Source organism: Xyrauchen texanus, chromosome 44 (assembly GCF_025860055.1).
Source record: "Xyrauchen texanus isolate HMW12.3.18 chromosome 44, RBS_HiC_50CHRs, whole genome shotgun sequence".
Lineage (NCBI taxonomy): Eukaryota > Metazoa > Chordata > Actinopteri > Cypriniformes > Catostomidae > Xyrauchen > Xyrauchen texanus.
In genome coordinates, this window is record NC_068319.1 from 11,238,820 (window position 1) to 11,259,769 (window position 20,950).

A 20,950-nucleotide genomic window follows, 5' to 3' on the forward strand; every position below is an offset into this window, starting at 1 on the left:
AAAATAATCTGAAATTAATCCATTTGTTTGTACCGCCGTTACCGGGTGTCTATAAAGTAACTAAATCCATCCATTTAAAGTATTTCCGAACCCATATATGTCCAACATTTTTAAAAGATAATCTAATTTTACCATATCAAGCGCCGTTTTAGTGCCAAGTGAGATGGCAGTCTGATCATTCACCACTGACCACATGATATTGAAGGAAAGAAGATGTAATCAGAAGAGCTACGGCCCCGAATAAAACCCACCTGATCTATATGTATAAGAGATGTCATAACCTTACTTAATCGGTTAGCCCGAATTTTTGACAATATTTTTACGTCTAGCTGGATCAGGGAAATTGGATGGTAACTTTTTCACTCGCTTGGATCTTTGTCCTTTTTAAGAATCAGACTGATCCGGGCTTGTGTCATGGTTGGTGGAAGCTTTCCATTCATTAATGATTCCATATACTTCTAGCAAAAGTGGAGCCAGTTCTGAAGCATAAGATCTAAAAAATTCAGCGGCAAAGCCATCTGGCCCCGGAGCCTTGCCTGTAGGGCCTTAATTGTCTCGTCAAGCTACTCCAAGTTTATCTCAGAATCAAGAATATTTTTTTGCTCAAACGTCAGTTTAGGGAGTTCTAATGGTTCCACAAAATGTCAATATCTTCGTCAGTAGAGAAAGACTTGGAACAATAGAGATCAAGATAGAACTCTTTAAAAGCATTATTAATATCAATGGCCGAAGTAAATATTTCACCACCAGCAGAGTGAATGGTAGAAAAATACTTTCTTTGTTGTATATATCTAGCCAGAGTTTTTCCTGCTTTGTCCCCCGACTCAAAGTATGACTGTCTTGCCCTGAATAACCAAAACTCCACCTTGTGTGACAAAATAGTATTATGTCTGTATTTCAATCGGGTCAATTCTCTGATGCCATCGGATGACATTTGGCACTTCAGCTCTACCTCCGCACTTTTAATATTCCCTTCCAACTCCACAAGTTCTCATGCTTTGGATTTTTTGATGAATGAGTTATAATGTATGATCCGACCCCTAAGGACCTCTTTAAGTCATGCCCACAGAGGATACTGTGGACCAGTTGATCTCCATATAAACATTGATTTCAGCTTTTAACATTTGTTGGAATTAAGGATTTTGCAAAAGGGATACATTAAAGTGACAACTATTTGATTTCTTTTTCTCCGTATGTGGCAACGCCTCTAAACCCAGCAGGGCATGATCTGAGACTAAGATGTGTCCCCTTATTGATATTTATTAAAAATGTTGAGATGTGACTGGTTGCTTATTTAGAATGTTACTGTTATGAAATTTTACCCCAAAAAAGAGGGAGAACGAAAGATGAGTGTTTTGAGAATATTTGCTAAAAGCCTCAAAGCATCATGAATATACTTTTTGTTGGAGGTTGTTGACATTAAATAATCTGTTAAAGGTGACAGTCCTGCAGTTTTACTTGCTATAATCAATGTAAAACTAAGATTTTTTTTTTTATTGATTTTTGTTATTTTAGACATGCAGCTTTTATGGCCTTATTTTAATTTACTAAATGGAATATATATATATATATATATATATATATATATATATATATATATATATATATATAATATTTTTTTTTTTTTTTTTGTATTTATTTATTTTGCACTAGTGGTGCAACTGCGGAATTTACAAAGATCACAATTTGACACAATAATAATATTCCTAATCAGAGACTGCCCCCTACTGACTACATAAGAACGCTGCACTCATTTGAACTGGTATATAATTTTAGTAAGTTGCTCTGTAACACATTACTGTTCAATGATCCAAGATTTTCAGTAGCATGATTTACAGTACACATTCACCTATACATGTGCATATGTTTGTGTACATTCTCCAAGAGTCTTTTGGCAACATATTTATATCATTGTTTTTGCTGTGTTTTTCAGCTTATATGAAGAGACGCCATAGCTCCATTGGTGAGAGTCATTCATTGGAGAGCGCTCTTTCAGGAAGTGACCTCACTCAGGGGGCCAGTCCCCAGCACCTCTCCCAACCACAGCAGCAGTCGCAACAGCCTCATCTGAAGAAGCCCCGTGTGGTTCTTGCTCCAGAAGAGAAGGAGGCTTTGAAGAGAGCCTATCAGCAGAAGCCTTACCCCTCTCCTAAAACCATCGAGGAGTTAGCGAGCCAGCTCAACCTTAAAACCAGCACTGTCATCAACTGGTTCCACAACTACAGGTATCATGAGGGTCTAGAATGGTCTAGATCAACGGTTCTCAACTGGTGGGTCCCAGTTGTATTCTGTATTTAGCAGTGAAAAACAAATGCTAAATGCAAATAATAAAATGTAAGTTACCATAAAACCGTGTATAGTTAAAACAGCAAAAAAGAATTTTTTTTTATAAAATAGTCTTTTTAGTTTAAAAGGCAGGAGAAAAACACTTCCCATATCTTTTGATGTCATAGGCTGCGCATCTAGTCAAACTGTATTTTGGTGCAAATTCATCTGTTTCTCTGGAAAAGCTGGCCAAAATAGGTACATGACATGTGTGACACATCCTCATTCTCAAATCATCTATTGAACTATCAAAATTAAAGAGCTATTTACAAATCAAAACTTGTAAATTTTCATCTTCAACTGTAAGTCATGTTAGTTATTTTACATATTGTTGGGCCTATGCAATTAAAAAAATATATATTTTAAGAATTTACATTTTGTTTACTTTTGTACAAAAAACAATTCTGATACCGTATAGGATCGCCACATGATGCCCAATCTCAAATCAAGGTCCTGAAGCAAAACCAGTTGAGAGAATGCATCATTGATTTTTCTTTGGTCTCATTTCTCATACTTTTTCTCCGCAGGTCTCGAATCCGGCGAGAGCTCTTTATCGAGGAGATCCAGGCGGCAGCTGGAGAAGGTGGATCCCCCTCAACACGACCTGGAGGGAAGTCTGGTGGCGAGGGAGAAAACAGCTGCGACGGCACCGAATCCGACAGCACCGCGGAAGGACGACCGAGTGGCTCCTCCGGCTCAGACGAGCGCAAGGGCCTCTTAGAGAGCCCTGGCTTCAGCCACAGAGAGGAAGAGGGCGAGGGAGAGTTCCCCAGCGCCTCGGGCACCAGCAGAGCCGGTATAATAGACAGCCTATTCGGCATTCCCGAGTCCATATCAGTGACATCCGCTACCGTAACCCCATTGCGAAACCCCAAGGACAACAGTCTGCGCAAGAAAAAAGCTGCCAATCTCAACAACATCATCCACCGGCTGGAGAAAGCAGCAAATCGCGATGAACCTCACGAATGGGAGTTCTAAAAGGCTTTGTTGTTTTTTTATTTTCACTATGTCCCTCACTGAGCTTACCTGGCCAAGCCTGGTGCACACACACCACAGGTGAACCCAAGGGTTTTCCATTTGCTGTTTAGAAGTGGGCTATCATGGAAAGGAAAAAAGAAAACGAGATTTAGCCTGGTTTTTTGTTTTTGTGAAGCACTTAAAGGCCCTGCTGGCCACAGGGCTGTAACACCATTAGCTAATGACTGAAGACAGTCACAAACTGAAAAGCACAGGAGCGGAGCATCACACAAAATATTCTCAAGACTGATATAGTCACAAATGAACATATACTATATATATATATATATATATATATATATATATATATATATATATATACACTATATCACATTGTCTCTATTTCTAATAGAGGCGTTCTCACCAACAAGCTGAATAACTGTTACAATAATTTATCAGTTCTCAAGACTTTTGGGAGTTTCCTCTTTTGTATCACGTATGCTTCAGCCTGTCAGCAGAGACTAGTTTAAACCAGTTTCAAGTCAAACATTTTAAAGCAAGTGTTGGCTGAAGGAACATGGACAAACCGTCCCACCCGCCTCTCCCTCCCTACCCCAAGAGGAGGCCATCCAATGGCTATGCAACTCTAGTACGCAATGGATTCCACTGTAATGGAACCAGCATTATTTTCACACTTTGGAAATTTCTCTTAGGAGAGAAGAAAATCCTTTTTATAGCAATTAAGTTGCCACCAAGAGATTGCACAGTCAGTTGACTCTAAACAGCACTCATTTTGAATTTACACACCTTTTGGTGAGCCAATGGCCTAAAAGAAAAAAACAAAACACGTCACAATATTTGTCAGAAATCCTCATAATTAAGAGTCCAAGTAATCACATGAAATTCATATAAACTATTGTTGTAAGGTCGACAAAAAGGTCCTAATGGGAGAGAGGAGACATTTCATAAGAGCTTACTTGATGGCTAAAGTGATAGCTAAGTGTCAATTTTTATCATTATTTAGGTCTCTTGTAAGGGTAGCGTTTGTTTGTTTTTCCATAGCTTTAATCTCCTCCTTGGCTTACGTTTTTAAGCTCGTTGGAGGTCTTGTTTAATAAACTTAATTTTAGGCCAAAACAAAGAAAAAAGGATTTGTACAGTACTTTGAGTAAATATTCCTGACAAGATATTTTTTAAAGAGAATGAGCAAGCCTGATTTTTATCCTCTTATAATAGTACCATACATCAGAGACCTCTAAACACATTGGGCGGTTTGGCCCATAGAATTTAAATTCTAATTCAATATCTATGGTGTTTTAAGTTCTAATTCTATGGTGTGTTACTGCACTGCACCAGGGTACCGGACGCAGAGTGTGCGTGAAAACCAACCTACCACTCGCAATAGTGCAAACTCAAAACTTCAGGTTTTTCACCAGCTTCTCCATTCACTGATCACCCACCCCATAACAAGCTTTTCATGGTGTCCTGAACAAATCTCATCTGTGATGTTGTTCACAGCACACATTTACCCTCTTATTGATTGGGGAAAAATTTGCCAATTTCATGTTAAACCTTGAGCGGAATAGAAACATTTGGTAATTGTTGTTTTTTTCCTTTACATAATGGAGGACTCTGAGACTTTTTATTGCATACTTCTTGTTATCATTTAAGGGGCTGTTCAAATCAAAAAGAGCAAGACCCAGTGTAACAATTGTAAAAGAATTCAGGTGTTTCGAAACTTTTAACTTGACACAATGCTGAAAACATTCATGCGAGACAAAACGCAATGGTCACAGACGTCCGTTTAGCGGATGTATAAAGGTGCTGTACGTGATTTTAGCTGTTCTACTTCCATGAGACTGAGCCGTTAATTTAGCCACACCCCCTCTTTCAAAACCCTGTACATCAAAGATAATGTTGAGACTGACACCGAAGAGAAAAGAGGCATTAGTTCGTGTCCCTACAATTTTCAAACACAACAGTAGCAAAATAGCACCTTCAATTGATTATGAACCTGAATATGACATTACGCCTCAATGGTCCTCTTCAACTACAACACTATAGCCATTTTTCCACTGTCGAGCCAGAGCTATCAACTGGCCAGTCGGGGGCCAATAGCCTTGGACCTCTTGCCACGAGACCAAAGCTGATCTGCATTCCTACCATTGGGCCAATAGCCCCGAAGACTTAAAACCGGGCCTTAACACGCCGGCCTGGAAGTGACAGTGGGAACACAACTGGCCCTGGCATACAGGGGTGTGTTAACGCATGGGCTTACACGTTGCTGAAGCCCAGGGGCCCCATCTCGTGGCATTTTACCCTATCCGTGTTCGAGGGAGGAGCGTGTCTAATCGCTATCAGCAGGAGACTGAGTTGTTGAGACCGTGAAAGGAGTCCGTATAGCGATATTCAATGCACAGCAGTTCCACCAACACCAGCAAAGGGCCCATCTCGCACTAGCACACCCTCATTGCCCTGATAGTGGTAATGGAGCTTATGAGAATGTGCAAAATGATTGGCAGGCCAAAGCATCAAAGACCGTGGCCTGCAGACACATTTTGGTTTGCTGTAGTAATAGTATATATCTGCATTCCATTCCTTACAGCATCTTTAAATAGAAGAACAAATTAAAGGTGCTGTATGCGATTTAGCCGTTCTAACTTCCACAAGACTGACAAGCCGTTAATTTATCCACGCCCCCTCTTTCAAAACCATGCACATCAAAGAAACCGTTGAGACAGATACAGAGTGAAAGCGCAGCATTAGTGCGTGTTCCCACAGGTGTTAATTACATCAGTAGCATAATAGCGCCCTCAACTGACAACTATTATGAATCTGAATATGGCATTAAGCTTTAGTGGTGGACTTCAAGTGCAACACTATGAGAACGAGCAAAATGATTGACAGACAAAAGCGTCAAAGACTGCGGCCCACGGACACATTTTTGTAAGCTGTTTACAAAGCCTAGTGCTGTCACAGAGAACGGTGAGATATCTCAGGACACTTATTTCAGTGATATCTTTCGCCATTCCATAAAAAAAAAATCACGTACAGCACCTTTAAATAGAAGGACAGAGCAGAAGGACGCAAAAATGCTTTCTGTGTGGACGGCCCCAGACACATATGATAAAACATGTAGATTGTGAATGAAAAGCTCAACATTTAATATTAGTACCTTGAGGTGAATCTGAAGTAAACAAACGAAGACCTGCCATCACATACGTCAGAGGACACAACAAAGTCTCGCATTTAACCCAGATGTCCACACCTCTGTTTAGACGTTTTTTCTTTCCCAACATCTGCTCACCTTTCACCTTTGTATGCAGATGATTTTGACGCGCGCTTCTGAGAAAAACCGCAAATGGCAGTGACCCGCACGTCTGTGTACAAGCCAGTGTGTGAGGGTGTTTGTGTGTGTGTGACTGTTGACAAGAGCGAAATATATTTGTATATTACTACTACTGCTGCTTGCCACAGGCAGTGCAAGCAAACACCTCCTCACGTCCCTAAGCTATTTAGCAGTCCTGCATCATATTACATAGTACATTTTAAGTTGTTTTTATTTACACGCATAAGAAAAATGAATGGTAGTTTTTTTGTTTGTTTGTTGGTGTGGTTTGCTTATTTATAGATGCTGTCTTTTACATATTGATGTCTTATATTGTTATACGTGTTCTTTTTTTGTAATGGAAGGGACTATAAAAGGTCAGGTTACATATTTTTAGACTAATAGACTGCCGGCAGTATTGGATTACACTTAAATGATGTACTTTTGATACATGTCTATTGATTAATTCTGAAGATTATCATTTAAAAAAAAATTTCATATATTTTACTCTGTCAGTGAGCTGGATGAACACAGTTACTACGTTGACAAAGGAAGCAGAACTAAATGTAATGCATTAATGATTTTTAGTAGTAAGCATTTAGAAGTTTTAACACGAGAAATCTTTAAAGATGACAATTCATGATGAATTGTGTTTGGCTATTTTCTCTTTACAGTTAATGCTCTTGATTTGGGTTCTCTGGTAAATAACCTGCGAACGATCTGAGATTACATTTATAATCGCAATCAAGCTTTGTTGCTACAATGAGCCAGTGAACAACTGGTAGTAAACGTCACTGTCGCTTTGAGCTGCACCTTGAGGAATTAGATTATTTTTTTTTGGAGGAGGAATGAAATTCACTTGATGTTGTTTGGTAATCTTACATTTGGATTTACTCCGTTGAATCTTGGAGAACAATGTCGGCTTAAAACTGCCTTTTGGCCTTTTTTATGCGTGCCAATGAATGATTGATATAAATCAAAATTTTCTCTTTAGAGCTAAAAAGAAAAAGCACAGATACCAATGTTTTTATCGAAATATACAAATATGTTTAAGCCTGTGACTGTTTCTCTAACTTTCTCTCCACGTCTAACATTGGAGTGCCTTCACTGAAAACTGTTCGCCACTAATCATGTCTTTTTCCATTCCAAATAAGTGTTCAAAACAGATTGGAAATATTGTGCATCAGATCATACAACATTTGAGCAATTTTTGCCAGCAAGTTAATAATAATGTCTCATCTAGTCTCAGGTCATAATATTCTGTAATTATTAGGGTGAGTGTATTGTTTTATCTAAGAGAAAACAGCTGTCCCAGGATTCAGGCTTGGTTATTATTACCAAAGTTTTTACAATGGAAATTTTTGTCCCAGATGTCGTTTTAATCATGTCTAGGCATTAGATTTTTCTTTTACCATTTTGTCATATTTTAACAGTAAGTTTCCCACTGGAAATTTACAGATGGATTAGGCATGTTGAAATGAGTTGTGGACTATACTGTAGTGCGGACCAAATTGTCAAAACGGACAAATCAAGTTGTAAAATTTCTGATTTTAACCATATTTTATCATTTGAATATACAAAAAAAAAAAAAAAAACTTAGGTGCACATTCAAATCTGGTCTGTGTTAAGAATGCTTTATACTGTATGTCTGTCACATTCTCAATGAAACGTAACATTATTGTTGATATCATGGCATGAAACACTTAGAACACTTACAAATCTCAATTCAGATGTCCAGCACTTTGCTCTGCTTCTTTTTGCAAATATTTTTCTATGGAAAGGATTGCAGATTAACTAAACACATCAACATACAGCTGCACAGAAAGCACGTTTCTATGATTTCTAAGAAAAATTAAAAAAAACAGAAAAAATAAAAACAAACAAAAAAGTTCATCATTATTGATATTATATTGGTAGTCACGAGTAGCATTAATGTAGATATTTGTCCGTAGCTTAGTTCAGTAGTGATGTCATAATTGTTACCTCGTTTATTCCCTCACATTTACATCACTTCCTGAGACAGTATGTTCTTTCTTCACCTGAGACAGTATGTTCTGAACAGCCACAGTTTGTTTCAATGTATCCCAGATAGAGATTTTTATTTTTCTTCAAAGTTGTGTAATTGTGTTACATTTTAAGCAAACACGTTGATTACACACCTGTCAAGTCGTTTTCAGCAAGAGCAACACTTTATAACAAAAGTTATCATGGCTTATATTGACCAACAATCTATGGAAATGGGGTTTTCTCGGTTATGACATTCAGATCTCTCTCCGTTGTGCTCTGTTTGCTGTATAAGGGTAATGAGCCTTGTATATCGAAATATCACAGGCAGCTCCCAACACAAGCTGGTATCCTATAGATTCTCCTTAGGTCTCTCAAAGCTCAGGTAGAAACTCGGTTTAGCACAGTCCTTTTGTCCATTAGTTTGTTGGTGACACTTTCCCCTTACACCTGCTAACAACAGTTGTATGTTTTATTTTTCTATGTGTCATGGTTTTGAACCACAAGGTGGAGCTGAATCCTCCATTACTGAATAAAGACTCTTCCACTTTTTTCTCTTGATATGTATTTAGTTTGGTTGTTTTTCCTTTGTGTATCATCATGGAGTCTTGTATTCTGTTCCCAGCGCTGTTACAGTTCTAATCAAAAATGAAAAAAAAAAAAAAGCAATATCACTGTTTGAAATTCATTATTATTATTATTATTCCTCATTACCACCGTAGGTGTATTAACTGAAGTAAATATCTTTTGTACAAACACATTACCACTGTACTCTGCATTTATTTGAGTGTCATGATGTCCAAACCGGCCACGGCACATGCAAAATATAAGGGTAAGGTTTTTTGACTGGTATATATGCATATAGCATATTGATATCTATTATGTAGACACAAAGGGTTTACTCTGATAAACTTGGTCACTTTACCAAAGTCTCTCAGTGTCACAAAGCAATTCAAAAAACACATTTAGTTTTTATTCAACACAATCAGTAATAGAATAAAAATGTTTTGAACAATTTAGTTTTTTTTTAATAGACTTTATACATGTTCCTCCATGTATTTAAATAATCAGAAGGCATATTTTCTTCACACAAAGCAGTTTTAAACTGATGGAGTTTTGTTGTAATCTCAGCAACTCTCCATTTACAGGTTCATCCCAATTTGGGATAAAAACCTGCAATATTTGTGATGGCAGTCTTGATTCATAGCCCCATACATTTCCATTATTTTCCATTCTCTTTACTATTAAGTAATAGGCAGTTATTCTAAAACCTAAATCAGAGGCCCAGGTGTATGCAAATAATGAGAGGCATATAATAATCAAACCAGGCCGGTCTTTACTGAGGACCCTTGTGCAAAATAATGCCATCAGTGCCCATTAGCGGTTTAAAAGCACTGAGTATCTCCATACATAATACAATGACACAAACCATGTTATTACTTTGTTTGAATACAACAGTTTAAAGGAATAGTTCACCCAAAAATTATCACACCATCCCTGATGTGTATGACTTCTGCGGAAAGCAAAGATTTTTGGTACATACAATCCAAGTGAATGGTGATCAGAACTTTGAAGGTCCAAAAATCACAGACACCGCATAAAAGTGATCCATAAGACTCCAGTGGTTACATTCATGTCTTCAGAAGTGATATGATCGGTGTGGGTGAGAAACAGATCAATATTAAAGTCATTTTTACTATAAATCCTCACTTTCACTTTCACATTCTTTTTTTTTATGGCGGTTCACATTCTTTGACCATATCACCACGGACTGGGCTGGTACGAAGATTTATAGTGTAAAAAAAAAAAAAAACGACTTCAATATTTATTCTAAAGCCATAAATGTAACCACTGGAATCTTATGGATTACTTTTATCCTGCCTTTATATGCTTTTTGGACCTTCAAAGTTCTGGCCACCATTCACTTGCATTGTATGGACCTACAGAACTGAGATATTCTTTTAGAAATCTTCATGTGTTCAGCCAAAGAAAGTTGAATCTAGGATAGCATGAGAGTGAGTAAATGATGTCAGAATTGTCATTTTTGGGTGAACTATCCCATTAAGCAAAGATGTAGACAATTACACAATTACAGATACAATGTCATTCATCATAACACATAACCAAATCCCTTTTCATTTGTCCTCTTATTTAATTATCATGGTAAACACAGTTATTACTATTAGTACAGGTGGGAATGCTTATACTGTTTTAATGAGATCACAATTGGAAGTATGATATAACAGTAGTAACAATAACTGTAGTTTACCATGTTTGTATAACTGAAAACTATGGGTACAATGGTCATTTTGCCTAAAGAAAATTGTGTTGGCACATAGCTTTTAAACCAAATATAATTTCCAACTGTTAAATGTCAGACATATGCTTCTAGTAACCCCTACTTCATAATCATTTGCTAGATTTTAGATTAAATAGAATTGCCATTGCCATAACCAGCAGAATCCCCACAGTTATCTCTTTCATCCTGCCCAGTTTCACGTCCTCGTAGTTTTGCTCTCGTTTTTTAAGGATCTCTTGTCTGCGTTGCCGGAGCTCTTTATCCCTCTGCAGCTGTTCTCCATAGTGTGCTCGGATGAAAGTATCAAAGTCGAAGATGTTCTGCTGGTCAACTCCAACAGAAGGGGCGTGTCTGGCTCTGGTTTGCTGACCTGATGCGGGACTATCTCTGACTGTAGGTCTGCCGGATCCCTGCAGGTCCCCTTGACTCAAGATCCCCCGATCGTATTTCTTCCTCAAAGCTTTATTCCTCAGTACGTGGTATGCCTCACTGATCTGCGTGAAGCGAGATGTGGCATCCTCGCTCCCTGCGTTCTTGTCCGGGTGATACATGAAGGACTTTTTATAGTACGCAGTCTTGATTTGCGTTTGAGTGGCTGTTGGAGAAACCTCGAGAATGTCATAGTAGGCAGACTTCGATTTGAATAGCGGCTCCTCTTGAGTGCCATTACTCCTGCCACTATAAGCTCTGGAGAAAGACACAAACTCAGAAGCCAACTGCCCTAAATGACCATGTGAAAGTCCATAAAGTGATTTGGTATGGGTGGATCTCCTGAAATTGAGTTTAAAACGATGAGAGGTAGTGTGTATGCACAGGAGAGGGAGCTTTCCATATATTCCCAAACACGAGCTCCTCCAGGAGGACAAGTGAACTGGAGTTATGGCATGTAACCCATTGCAATCGATGCACACACTGACATTTCCATGCTTATGTTTAGAGAGAGAGTTCAAGCAGACTGCATCTCTATCAGCACCCCTATTTATGGTAACCAGACCTCCAGTTATCTCAGATAACTTCAGTTTTGGAGTCTCCAGAAATGGCCGGCTTGAAGCACCCAGTCTTTGCTCGCTTGTAGCACGGTCGTTTAGAGTTAAGGCTACAACATAAGCTGCCTTTGAGATCGATTTTAACTTTTTATCTAAAACAAGTTGATACGATGGTTTTAAAAGCGTGTAAGCTTCTCTCGCAAACCGCAGCCTGACCTCCGCCATTGTGCAGACAGCAAAAAACAAAACAAAAAACACTCGTTTCCGGTTACTGAACATTGACCAATTAAAACTGCGCTTCAATGAAGGTAGATTGAAATTTGGCCAATGCTGTGCGACGAGAATGCTGTGCGTGAAAGTGATTGGCTGGGCGTGCATGTTGTCGTTACATCATAATAATTACGTAACTGACTGTACATGGACTGTTGTTTTAGGTAATGATCATTCAAATTGAGTAAATCATATTACGTAGACAATTGCAGGTTGGTTATGAATCTCTCCTTTATGGTAACTTTGGTTAAGTTGACTGCCTTTTAAACGCGTTTAACCCTTAAATCATAAGCAGAAATACCAACATGTGCCCAAATAAATAATACATTTTCGTGTTATTCTTCAAAACATTACCTTTATTTTCAGTTTTACAGCTTATATACCTCATGAAAAGAACATTGAAAAGACTGGAACATTTGCATTAAGGCTAGCTGCTTTCTCAAAAAAATAAAAAAATACTGTAATTTCCTGGATCGTCCTAGTTTTTGGCCATCTTTCCTGGAAAAACTAAACACCATTCCAGGACGCAAAATGTCCCAGAATTTCAATATTTTACCGACGCGTTCACAAATAAAGTATGGAATTAGATTTGTGCCAATTGTTTTGAACTTAAGTTTTCACGAAACAAATAAAAATATAAACTGAAAATGAATAAAAATGATCTGAAAGTAAAAACAATCAAATCAAAGTTCAAATTTAAACGTTTTTTTTTTTTTTTTTTTTTAAATAAACAGCATTCTTTGTATAACGATATTCTCTGCGGGCGTTGATCAGGACTCGATTTTATTGTTTTCAGTTTCAAATTGTTTTTATTCATTTTCAGTTTAGGCTATATTTGTATTTTGTTTCTTGTAAACTTACGTTTAAAACAATTGGCACACATCTAATTCAACATGGAAGCACACAAGGAGGAGAATCAAACACATTCCTATCATAAGAAAGTCTGATTCACTTAATGAACTGATTTATTCGGAGGAATTTAAAATTTTTCACTTTTGTGTGAACAATCTTTTAGGCTTTAGTCTACTTACTATTATTTAATGTTCTAGAAAACATGTCCAAAAAATGAAAATTCTTCCTTTTACTGTAAGATCTCTTGGATTCATAATGCCCAACACTTTAAAAGAAGAAGAAGCTTATTTTTAAGATTTTTGCATTTCAATTTCATACAAATTTAATTTTGTGATCTTTAGCTAAATTAAATATATATTATATTTTAAGCAGTTTTCTTGAGTTTAATGTGTTAAACCTGTACACACACACACACACACACACACACACACACACACACAAAAATACAAAAAAGTCACATTTCAATTTCATAACAATATTCTATCAAACTGAATTGAATAATCTTTAATAAAATAAAATAAAATATTTACATTGTATTTAATTGTTAAAAATTAAAAAAAAATCTGCAATTGAAATGTGTATATTAAAAATAGGACAAAATATTTTTTTAATAAATGTTATTGTTTTATTGAATGATATGCTATATATGTAGTAATTCAAACAAGGCATAGTCTAAAAATTTATAAATAATGTTTTATTTATTGCATGATGGCCAACAATACGTTTTGAGGGCCTTGATCAGGTCAGGTGTCCAGAAATGTTACAGGGACAAGGTGGCAAGATTTTTATTCGAAGTCACTTGACCTCCGAATTTTCAGGGACCCCTATTTCAGTCATTTTCATAGAATTTTGTTTTGTTCCTTCTACGGCCTCCCAAATGTTTGAGATGCAATAATAAATTAATTAATAATAATAGGGTTACAGGAATAATTACATATTTTTTTGCTTGCTCATACTAATTACCTGCGAAAAATAGATTAACAAAAATTTCACAGGAGACCAAATCATTAAAGAGAAATTCTGGGTTTAATACAAGTTAAGGTTATTCAACAGCATTTGTGGCATAGTGTTGAGGCATATACTTTTTTTTTTTAACATATATTTTCAAATAGTTATTTAAAAATATATCTATATTTAGATTTAATCTAGCACACCCTTGTACAATTTGTGAAATCAAATGTACAATTTTATTATTTAGAGGGCCATTTCTCAGGTTGTAAAATGCATCGTAATATATTGTCCCAGTATACTTTGTTGTAATTATTTTATATTTAAATTACTTGAATTAAAAAAAAAAAAAAATACAACCAAAGTTCTCGAACAAGTCAGTCCACTGTCGGCCATCTTTGGAACGCTCTCGGGAGGCTATTTTCAGTAATGACAGTACAGCTTCCTTCTTCTTGAATGGGGGGACACCAAAATCTCTAAAACTGTCCATCAAGATTAGGATAAAAGAATATATTCCAAATCAGCAATAACATCGAATCGTTTTGGAATCATAAATTGTGCATCTTTACCTCATATTACGCTTAAATACGCAATTTTCCTGGCTTGTATAGCTAATGCCCATGCGCCTTAGCGAGTTGGTTGACAGGCGATGTCTGTATATAAAAGGTGATTGGCTCTTTTACCTGTAAGGCGGGACTTAATTTCTCCATCCATTGACCGTTAGGCGCTTGCTAGAGCTTCTTGGTTGGGCGTTCCAATTTCTCCCATTCATTTAAAAAGAAGTGGCCTGTCTCTGTTAAAAAGAAGTGGCCTATCTCATATACAAGTTAACTTAAGTTATATATGCGTTGTTGTTGTTTCCAACGCTGCCATACATAGAAATCAAGCATGATAAACTGCGTGTATACAAGTTACGCACTTTTGTAAATCTCAATGTATGTTTACGTGAGTAGCGGAATACACGGCTGAAAACACTCCAGAGCAATCTGCTGTCGCGTACGCGATTTGCGTATGGGTTGTACAACGCGCATACGGCACAGGAGTAGGCTCACATCAACCTGACTAGCCTACAGACCAGCCACACCTCTCGCTTGGGGCGTTATACTCTGCCGTCCTCCTGTGCAATAACCTGGACATCATCACAACCCGCTTACGGTCTTTTTTGTGGGCCAGCACCTACGCTATTATAAAGCCTGCTGTTTGCGTGTGTATGCAGCATAATGGAGCAGGCGAAACCCCAAACGGAGAACCACCTCCGCTTTCGTTTAGCGCAGCAAGTCCGCTCCAAATGGCAACACCACGGGTGAGGAGGTTCACGCAGGATGGGCGGACGGTCCCTCAGCCGAGAGTGATGGTGGTATTTTCGTCTGCGAGTGACACCGAGACAGAGGGAGATGCGATGTCGGGCACGGATACTGGGGAGGAGGAGTATCGCAAACCAGCCATACCTGTCCCTAATCTTAACCTAGGGAAGTCCCTGGGCACCTTAGACGCACCTGAGGAGGTAAATCCTTAAGGCTTAAAGAGGATGTGCTCTTATTATCATGGAGCCGTTTGTTGAACCATAAGTGATATATCCATCCTCTTGATGTTTACATTTTTAATGAGCGTTGTCCTCCCCAAAATGATCATAAAATCTCCTGTGTCAGAGTTTCCCGGCGTATCGTGCTGTCTGGCTAATTTCTAGAACGGTTACCATAGGCAAAAGATGTATGAAGTGTGTTTTCTTCCCGTTTACTTTAATCTGATTGGTTTTATATTCCAGTGGGGCGGATGGATGCTTTCTTTAATTGGCCACGCCATTTGTCTATAAAATCATACTGACTCGTTGGGATTAACCTCATCTTTTTTATTCAGTACCACAAGAACACAGAAAAGTGGTATTTGTGGTCATATTAATAACATCACTAACATTGCCAGAGAAATGCATTTGAAATAAATTGCAGTTTATTTGTTATGTTTCATGTTTTCAGTGCTTTTTTGTTTTTCTAAAAGGTTACATATGATACAATGTCATTTTCAAAATGTGAGGGATTTGGTTTACAAAGAGCTAATTTTTCTTGTGAATTTGGTATTTGCCCAGTATAATTAATAACTACAGTATATAATAAAATATCGTTTTTTTAAACGAAATATCACATCAGATACACTAATTCTTATGCAGTATTAGTTACAGCAATCTAATTACTTTTTAGTCAAAATGTAGTGCATCACATTACATTTTAAGGTCTTGTAATCAAATTATTGATGTGGACTTTAAATCAAGTTAGTTACTTATAAGTACATTACTTGGGTCACACATATTTCTAAAACAAAACTATCTATGTAGGATGACATTAAAAAAAATATTATGTTAATAATAGATACATTATTTGGAATTTGTTGAGCAAAAAAAATGAACTTTTCTGTGAAGTAAAAACGTAACTTATTAAAGTAACTAGTAATGTGATTACAAATTTATATACAAGTAATTAGTCATTTGTGGTGGAGTAACATACCCAACAATGTTCTTATCAGTCATCATACAAGTTATCTCTCAATTTAAGTGGAATTAACCTAATCGTGTCACCACAGCTATTGTTTTATACATATATTTTTAATTTATGTGATCAGTCTTAAAGGAATACAGTAGTTCACCCAAAAATTCATTCATCATTATTCACCCTCATGCCATCCCAGATGTTGCATGACTTTCTTCTGCTGAACACAAACAAATATTTTTAGATGAATATTTCAGCTCCGTAGGGCTTCTCAATGCAAGGGAATGGTAGCCAGAACTTTGAAGCTCCAGAAAGTAAATAAATGCAGCATAAAAGTAATTCACACAACTCAAGTGGTTAAATCCATGTCTTCAGAAGTTTTTTGATAGGTGTGGGTGAGAAACAGATAAATATTTGAGTCCTTTTTTACTGAAGTTCTCCTCCCTGCCCAGTAGGTGGTGATATGCACTAAGAATGCACATTTCCAAAAACAAAAGTAGAATGTGAAAGTAGGGATTGATTGTAAAAAAAGGACTTAAATATTGATCTGTTTTTAGCCCACACTTATCATATCGCTTCTGAAGACATGGATTAAACCACTTGCGTTGTGTGGATTACTTTTATGCTGCCTTTATGTGCTTTTGGAGCTTCAAAGTTTTGGTCATCATTCACTTGCATTGCATGGACCTACAGAGCTGAAATTCTTCTGAAAATCTTTGTTCAGCAGAAGAAAAAAGTCATACATTTCTGGGATGGCATGAGAGCGAGTAAATGATAAGGGAATTTTCATTCTGGTTATCAATGCCAAAGGGTTTTTTGGGGTCTACAACATGTAAAAGCTCTCAAAGGTTTAAAAAAATTAACTATTAATTAACCTGATCCTGCTTATTTAGAAGTTTAAAAGTTTATAGCCCTACAGTTGCTCATAACACATCCCGGGGGTCCTATTACTTTCCATGACATGTTTGATAGATTTTCAGATGTAAACAGCTCAGGCTATTTCTGATGCTCCTTTTTCTTCATAGTTTCCTGAGGTCATCCCCCTGAATGTAGGAGGAACATACTTCACCACTCGGCTGTCCACCCTGCGGCGTTATGAGGACACAATGCTGGCTGCCATGTTTAGTGGCCGTCACCTCATACCACGGGATGCAGAGGGTCGATATTTTATCGACAGAGATGGAGCATATTTTGGGTATTTGTTTAGATTAGTGATTATAGTTTATGACCACTGCCTACTGGAAACCAAAAATACTAAGCGAACATTTTGATAAGCTGAATGTAGCTTTTGTGGATTCCTCAAATATCTGCATAATATCCATCTTAAAAACCTGTTTCCTGAGAAGAACTCGGAATGGGAATTACATGTAATTACCATGGAAACTAAATTAAATATAGGCTTACTGATTAGGATTTGTATTATTCTTACGAATTAGGTACAACACTGTAACGCAGTGTCATAGAATTTAGTCTAATGGTGATTACTCAGTATATGGCTAGCTATGTGAAAAGCTAGTATGTTGTAAGGTAAAATGTTTCAGGGCTGTATGTTGTTTTGTTTTCCAAGGGATATTCTGAATTTCTTGCGAGAGGGTGAGCTGCCTCAGAGAGACCGTGTCCGTGCAGTGTACAGAGAAGCTCAGTATTATGCTATTGGGCCTCTTTTGGAAAGCCTGGAAGACACACAGCCACTCACGGGAGAAAAAGTGCGACAGGCTTTTCTTGATCTCATGCCCTATTACAAAGGTAGTATAACATTATGAATGACACCCAAAAAGGTGTCCTGAGAAGTTTAGATTAGATTTGTCATTGCGCACCATACAAGAGCCAATAAATACAGTTAACATCTAACTAGAAGTGCAAGTAGTAATACAGCATTAATAGTAAATATAAGTGCAGTGTACTGTAAATATGTATATAATATGCAGTATACTAAATACATATGTACAAATATAGTATTTACAGTATGTTATATATTATACTATATAATATATACATAAGGGAGTATTTTAGTACGTGGCAAAATTTATAGAAACGTATACATAGTATATATAATCATTTCAGTGGATTTAAAGGTATAGTTCACCAAAAAATGAAAATTCTATTAACATTTTTCTCACCCTCATGCCATCCAAGGTGTGTATGACTTTCTTTCATACACACATTTTTAAGAACATCTCAGCTCTGTAGGTCCATACAATGCAAGTGAATGGTGATCAGACCTTTGAAGCTCCAAAAATCACATAAATGCAGCATAAAAATAATCCATACAACTCCAGTGGTTAAATCCATATTATAATAAGCAATATGATAGGTGTGGGTGAGAAACAGATCGATATTTAAGTCCTTTTTTACAATACATCTCATTTCACTTCAGAGGTCTGGTCACCATTCACTTGCATTTGCAACAGAGCTGAAATATTCTTCTAAAAATCTTTATTTGTGTTCAGCAGAAGAAAGAAAGTCATACACATCTGGGATGGCATGAGAGTGAGTAAATGATGAGAGAATTTTCATATTTGGGTGAACTATTCTTTTAACATTGTAAATCTTCCCTCTTTGTTATAGAAAATCTAGAGCGCATTGTGGAGATCGCTAAACTCCGTGCCATGCAGAGGAAGGCTCGCTTTGCGAAACTGAAGATCTGTGTGTACAAGGAGGAGATGCCCATCACCCCTTATGAAAGACCACTGTTTAACTCACTGCGATTTGAGCGCTCGGAGAGCGAGGCCAAGCTGTTTGAGCACCATTGTGAGGTTGATGTGTCCTTCGGGCCCTGGGAGGCAGTGGCGGATGTTTATGATCTTCTTCACTGCATAGTGAGCGACCTGGCAGAGCGTGGCATCATTGCTGACCAGCAATGCATCGGTGTTTGTGACAAACACCTCATTAACCACTATTACTGCAAAAGGCCCATCTATGAGTTTAAAATCACATGGTGGTGAAGGGAAGGTGTATTAGCAGGTCTTGCCAAGGACGAAAATGCTCAAAGTCTGAGCAAGTAAGTGATGCTTGCTGCTGTCTGTAGATATGTCAAACCAGCAAGGTCATGAAATTCTACTAATGAACTAGATGGAAGTTTTTGGGTGTTACTTTGGAAGTTGTTCTTTATTTTTTTCACAGAACTGCAGTTTGCAACTCGAAATGTACTTTATTTGGGCAGCTTTATTGATCCCTTAGTTTTTGTAAGTAATTATTTCGTTAAGTTTATTTAGAATAAACCCTACATGGAATTTTTTTACCAGTTGTAGTTTGAAGGGGGTTTCTGGAATATTCCACAACAGTGTTTTATGTTCTAAATATCTCTGCAAAGGACGTTTCCGTGATGTGCAATGAATGTATTAATGGGTAGATCAAAGGAATCAATCAACTGGACTTATAATGGCAATTCAGAGATATGTCATTGCTTATGTTGTATTTCTCATGAAGGACATTTTTTTTAATCCCTTGCAGTATTTTAAAGTGATTATTCTTATTTGTTTTACTTGACTTAAATGTATAGGGCTTGAAAAATATTATGTTCCCAGTAGAGAGCACTGTAGCTTGTGCAACCTTAAAAGATAAAGGACTACATTTTCATCTGGAATTTACAGCCCTATAAAGCTTCACATAAGGCCTTCTGAAAATAACTGTACATCACTTTGATTATCACAGAGCGCTTATTTATTCTACTAGGAAAGCACACCTTGTTTATTTATGTCAAAAGTATAGATAAAACTGAAACATAAGGAGAGTCCAAATAGAAAAAATTCTAAAATATTTTATTTTTAAGGACATTATAAGTTTATGTACTCCATATTTAACATCCTAAATATGAATTGAAAGAAGCAGTTTTAAAATGTTGCTAAAAAAGACTGTTAGGTGACTCATTTCAGTTTAGATTACCACTCACAAATCTCACTTAGACTCTTCATATGTAGGCTATTGGGACACTTTATCAAATAATTTTCTGCTGCCAATAGCATTTGTTTATGTTTTTTAATTGCCATAAACCTCTGCACAACAACTGCATATGCTTTACCATTTTTGTTATTTTGTCATTAAATAAATACTTTAAAACAGTTTTTAGTTAGCTGTGAGAGCTTTCAAGGCTACATAAAGTTGCATGAGCTCTCTTCGAGTGTTTTGGCAGCAGAATAAATAAATGCCAGTTATTATAATGCATCTGATAATCCTTACTGGGACTTGCCCAGTGTACTTTATTTCGAAACTTTAAGTCTAAACCGGTACCAGTTCTCTGTTGTATATTTGGTGAATACTTATGTTTGTATTGCATTATTGTATTGCTATGTTGTGCTGATAATAAACCCTATATTTTGCAATTTATTAAAATGATATATATAGTTATAATCATGTGTATCATGACTGGATTGGACAGGACATGAAAACGTAACTGAAACTATTTTTTATGAACTGGACACCTCCAGCTCAGCCGCCTTAGACACGCCCACGGAGCTCATAGACCAGTTGCACACGGATATGACGTCATTGTGATTCTGGA

General features: G+C 37.0%; 3 protein-coding genes across 6 annotated transcripts in view; 2 read left to right on the forward strand and 1 right to left on the reverse strand.

Moving 5' to 3' along the window:
• The window catches only part of cux1a (cut-like homeobox 1a), a 169,481-nt gene extending 165,968 nt beyond the window's left edge, over nt 1–3,513 (forward strand). For all 4 annotated transcript variants that reach the window (XM_052117670.1, XM_052117672.1, XM_052117671.1 and 1 more), the window contains 2 exons: nt 1,934–2,225; nt 2,853–3,513. In XM_052117670.1, coding sequence (XP_051973630.1) covers nt 1,934–2,225; nt 2,853–3,303 — 743 coding nt within the window. In that variant the 3' untranslated portion in view covers nt 3,304–3,513. The remainder of the gene's footprint in view (nt 1–1,933; nt 2,226–2,852) is intronic.
• A 152-nt stretch (nt 3,514–3,665) lies between these two features.
• LOC127636799 (uncharacterized) lies at nt 3,666–12,124 on the reverse strand. Its single transcript, XM_052117540.1, has one exon. It carries the CDS (start codon nt 12,122–12,124, stop codon nt 11,024–11,026), a length of 1,101 nt encoding a protein of 366 aa, XP_051973500.1. The 3' UTR covers nt 3,666–11,023.
• Nucleotides 12,125–14,964: 2,840 nt separating this feature from the next.
• kctd7 (potassium channel tetramerization domain containing 7) lies at nt 14,965–20,948 on the forward strand. Its single transcript, XM_052117587.1, has 4 exons — nt 14,965–15,473; nt 17,475–17,644; nt 18,017–18,195; nt 19,018–20,948. The coding sequence occupies exons 1-4, from the start codon at nt 15,180–15,182 to the stop codon at nt 19,392–19,394; spliced, it is 1,020 nt and encodes a 339-aa protein (XP_051973547.1). The 5' UTR covers nt 14,965–15,179; the 3' UTR covers nt 19,395–20,948.
• The last annotated feature ends 2 nt before the right edge of the window (nt 20,949–20,950 follow it).

What these genes read in the sequence shown, in the direction of transcription:
- kctd7 (XM_052117587.1), top strand. Translation starts at nt 15,180, where the DNA reads ATGCAGCATAATGGAGCAGGCGAAACCCCAAACGGAGAACCACCTCCG. An exon ending in AGAGATGGAGCATATTTTGG is followed by an intron (nt 17,645 to 18,016) that starts GTATTTGTTTAG and finishes TTGTTTTCCAAG; the next exon opens with GGATATTCTGAATTTCTTGC. An exon ending in TCTCATGCCCTATTACAAAG is followed by an intron (nt 18,196 to 19,017) that starts GTAGTATAACAT and finishes TCTTTGTTATAG; the next exon opens with AAAATCTAGAGCGCATTGTG.
- LOC127636799 (XM_052117540.1), bottom strand. Translation starts at nt 12,124, where the DNA reads ATGGCGGAGGTCAGGCTGCGGTTTGCGAGAGAAGCTTACACGCTTTTA.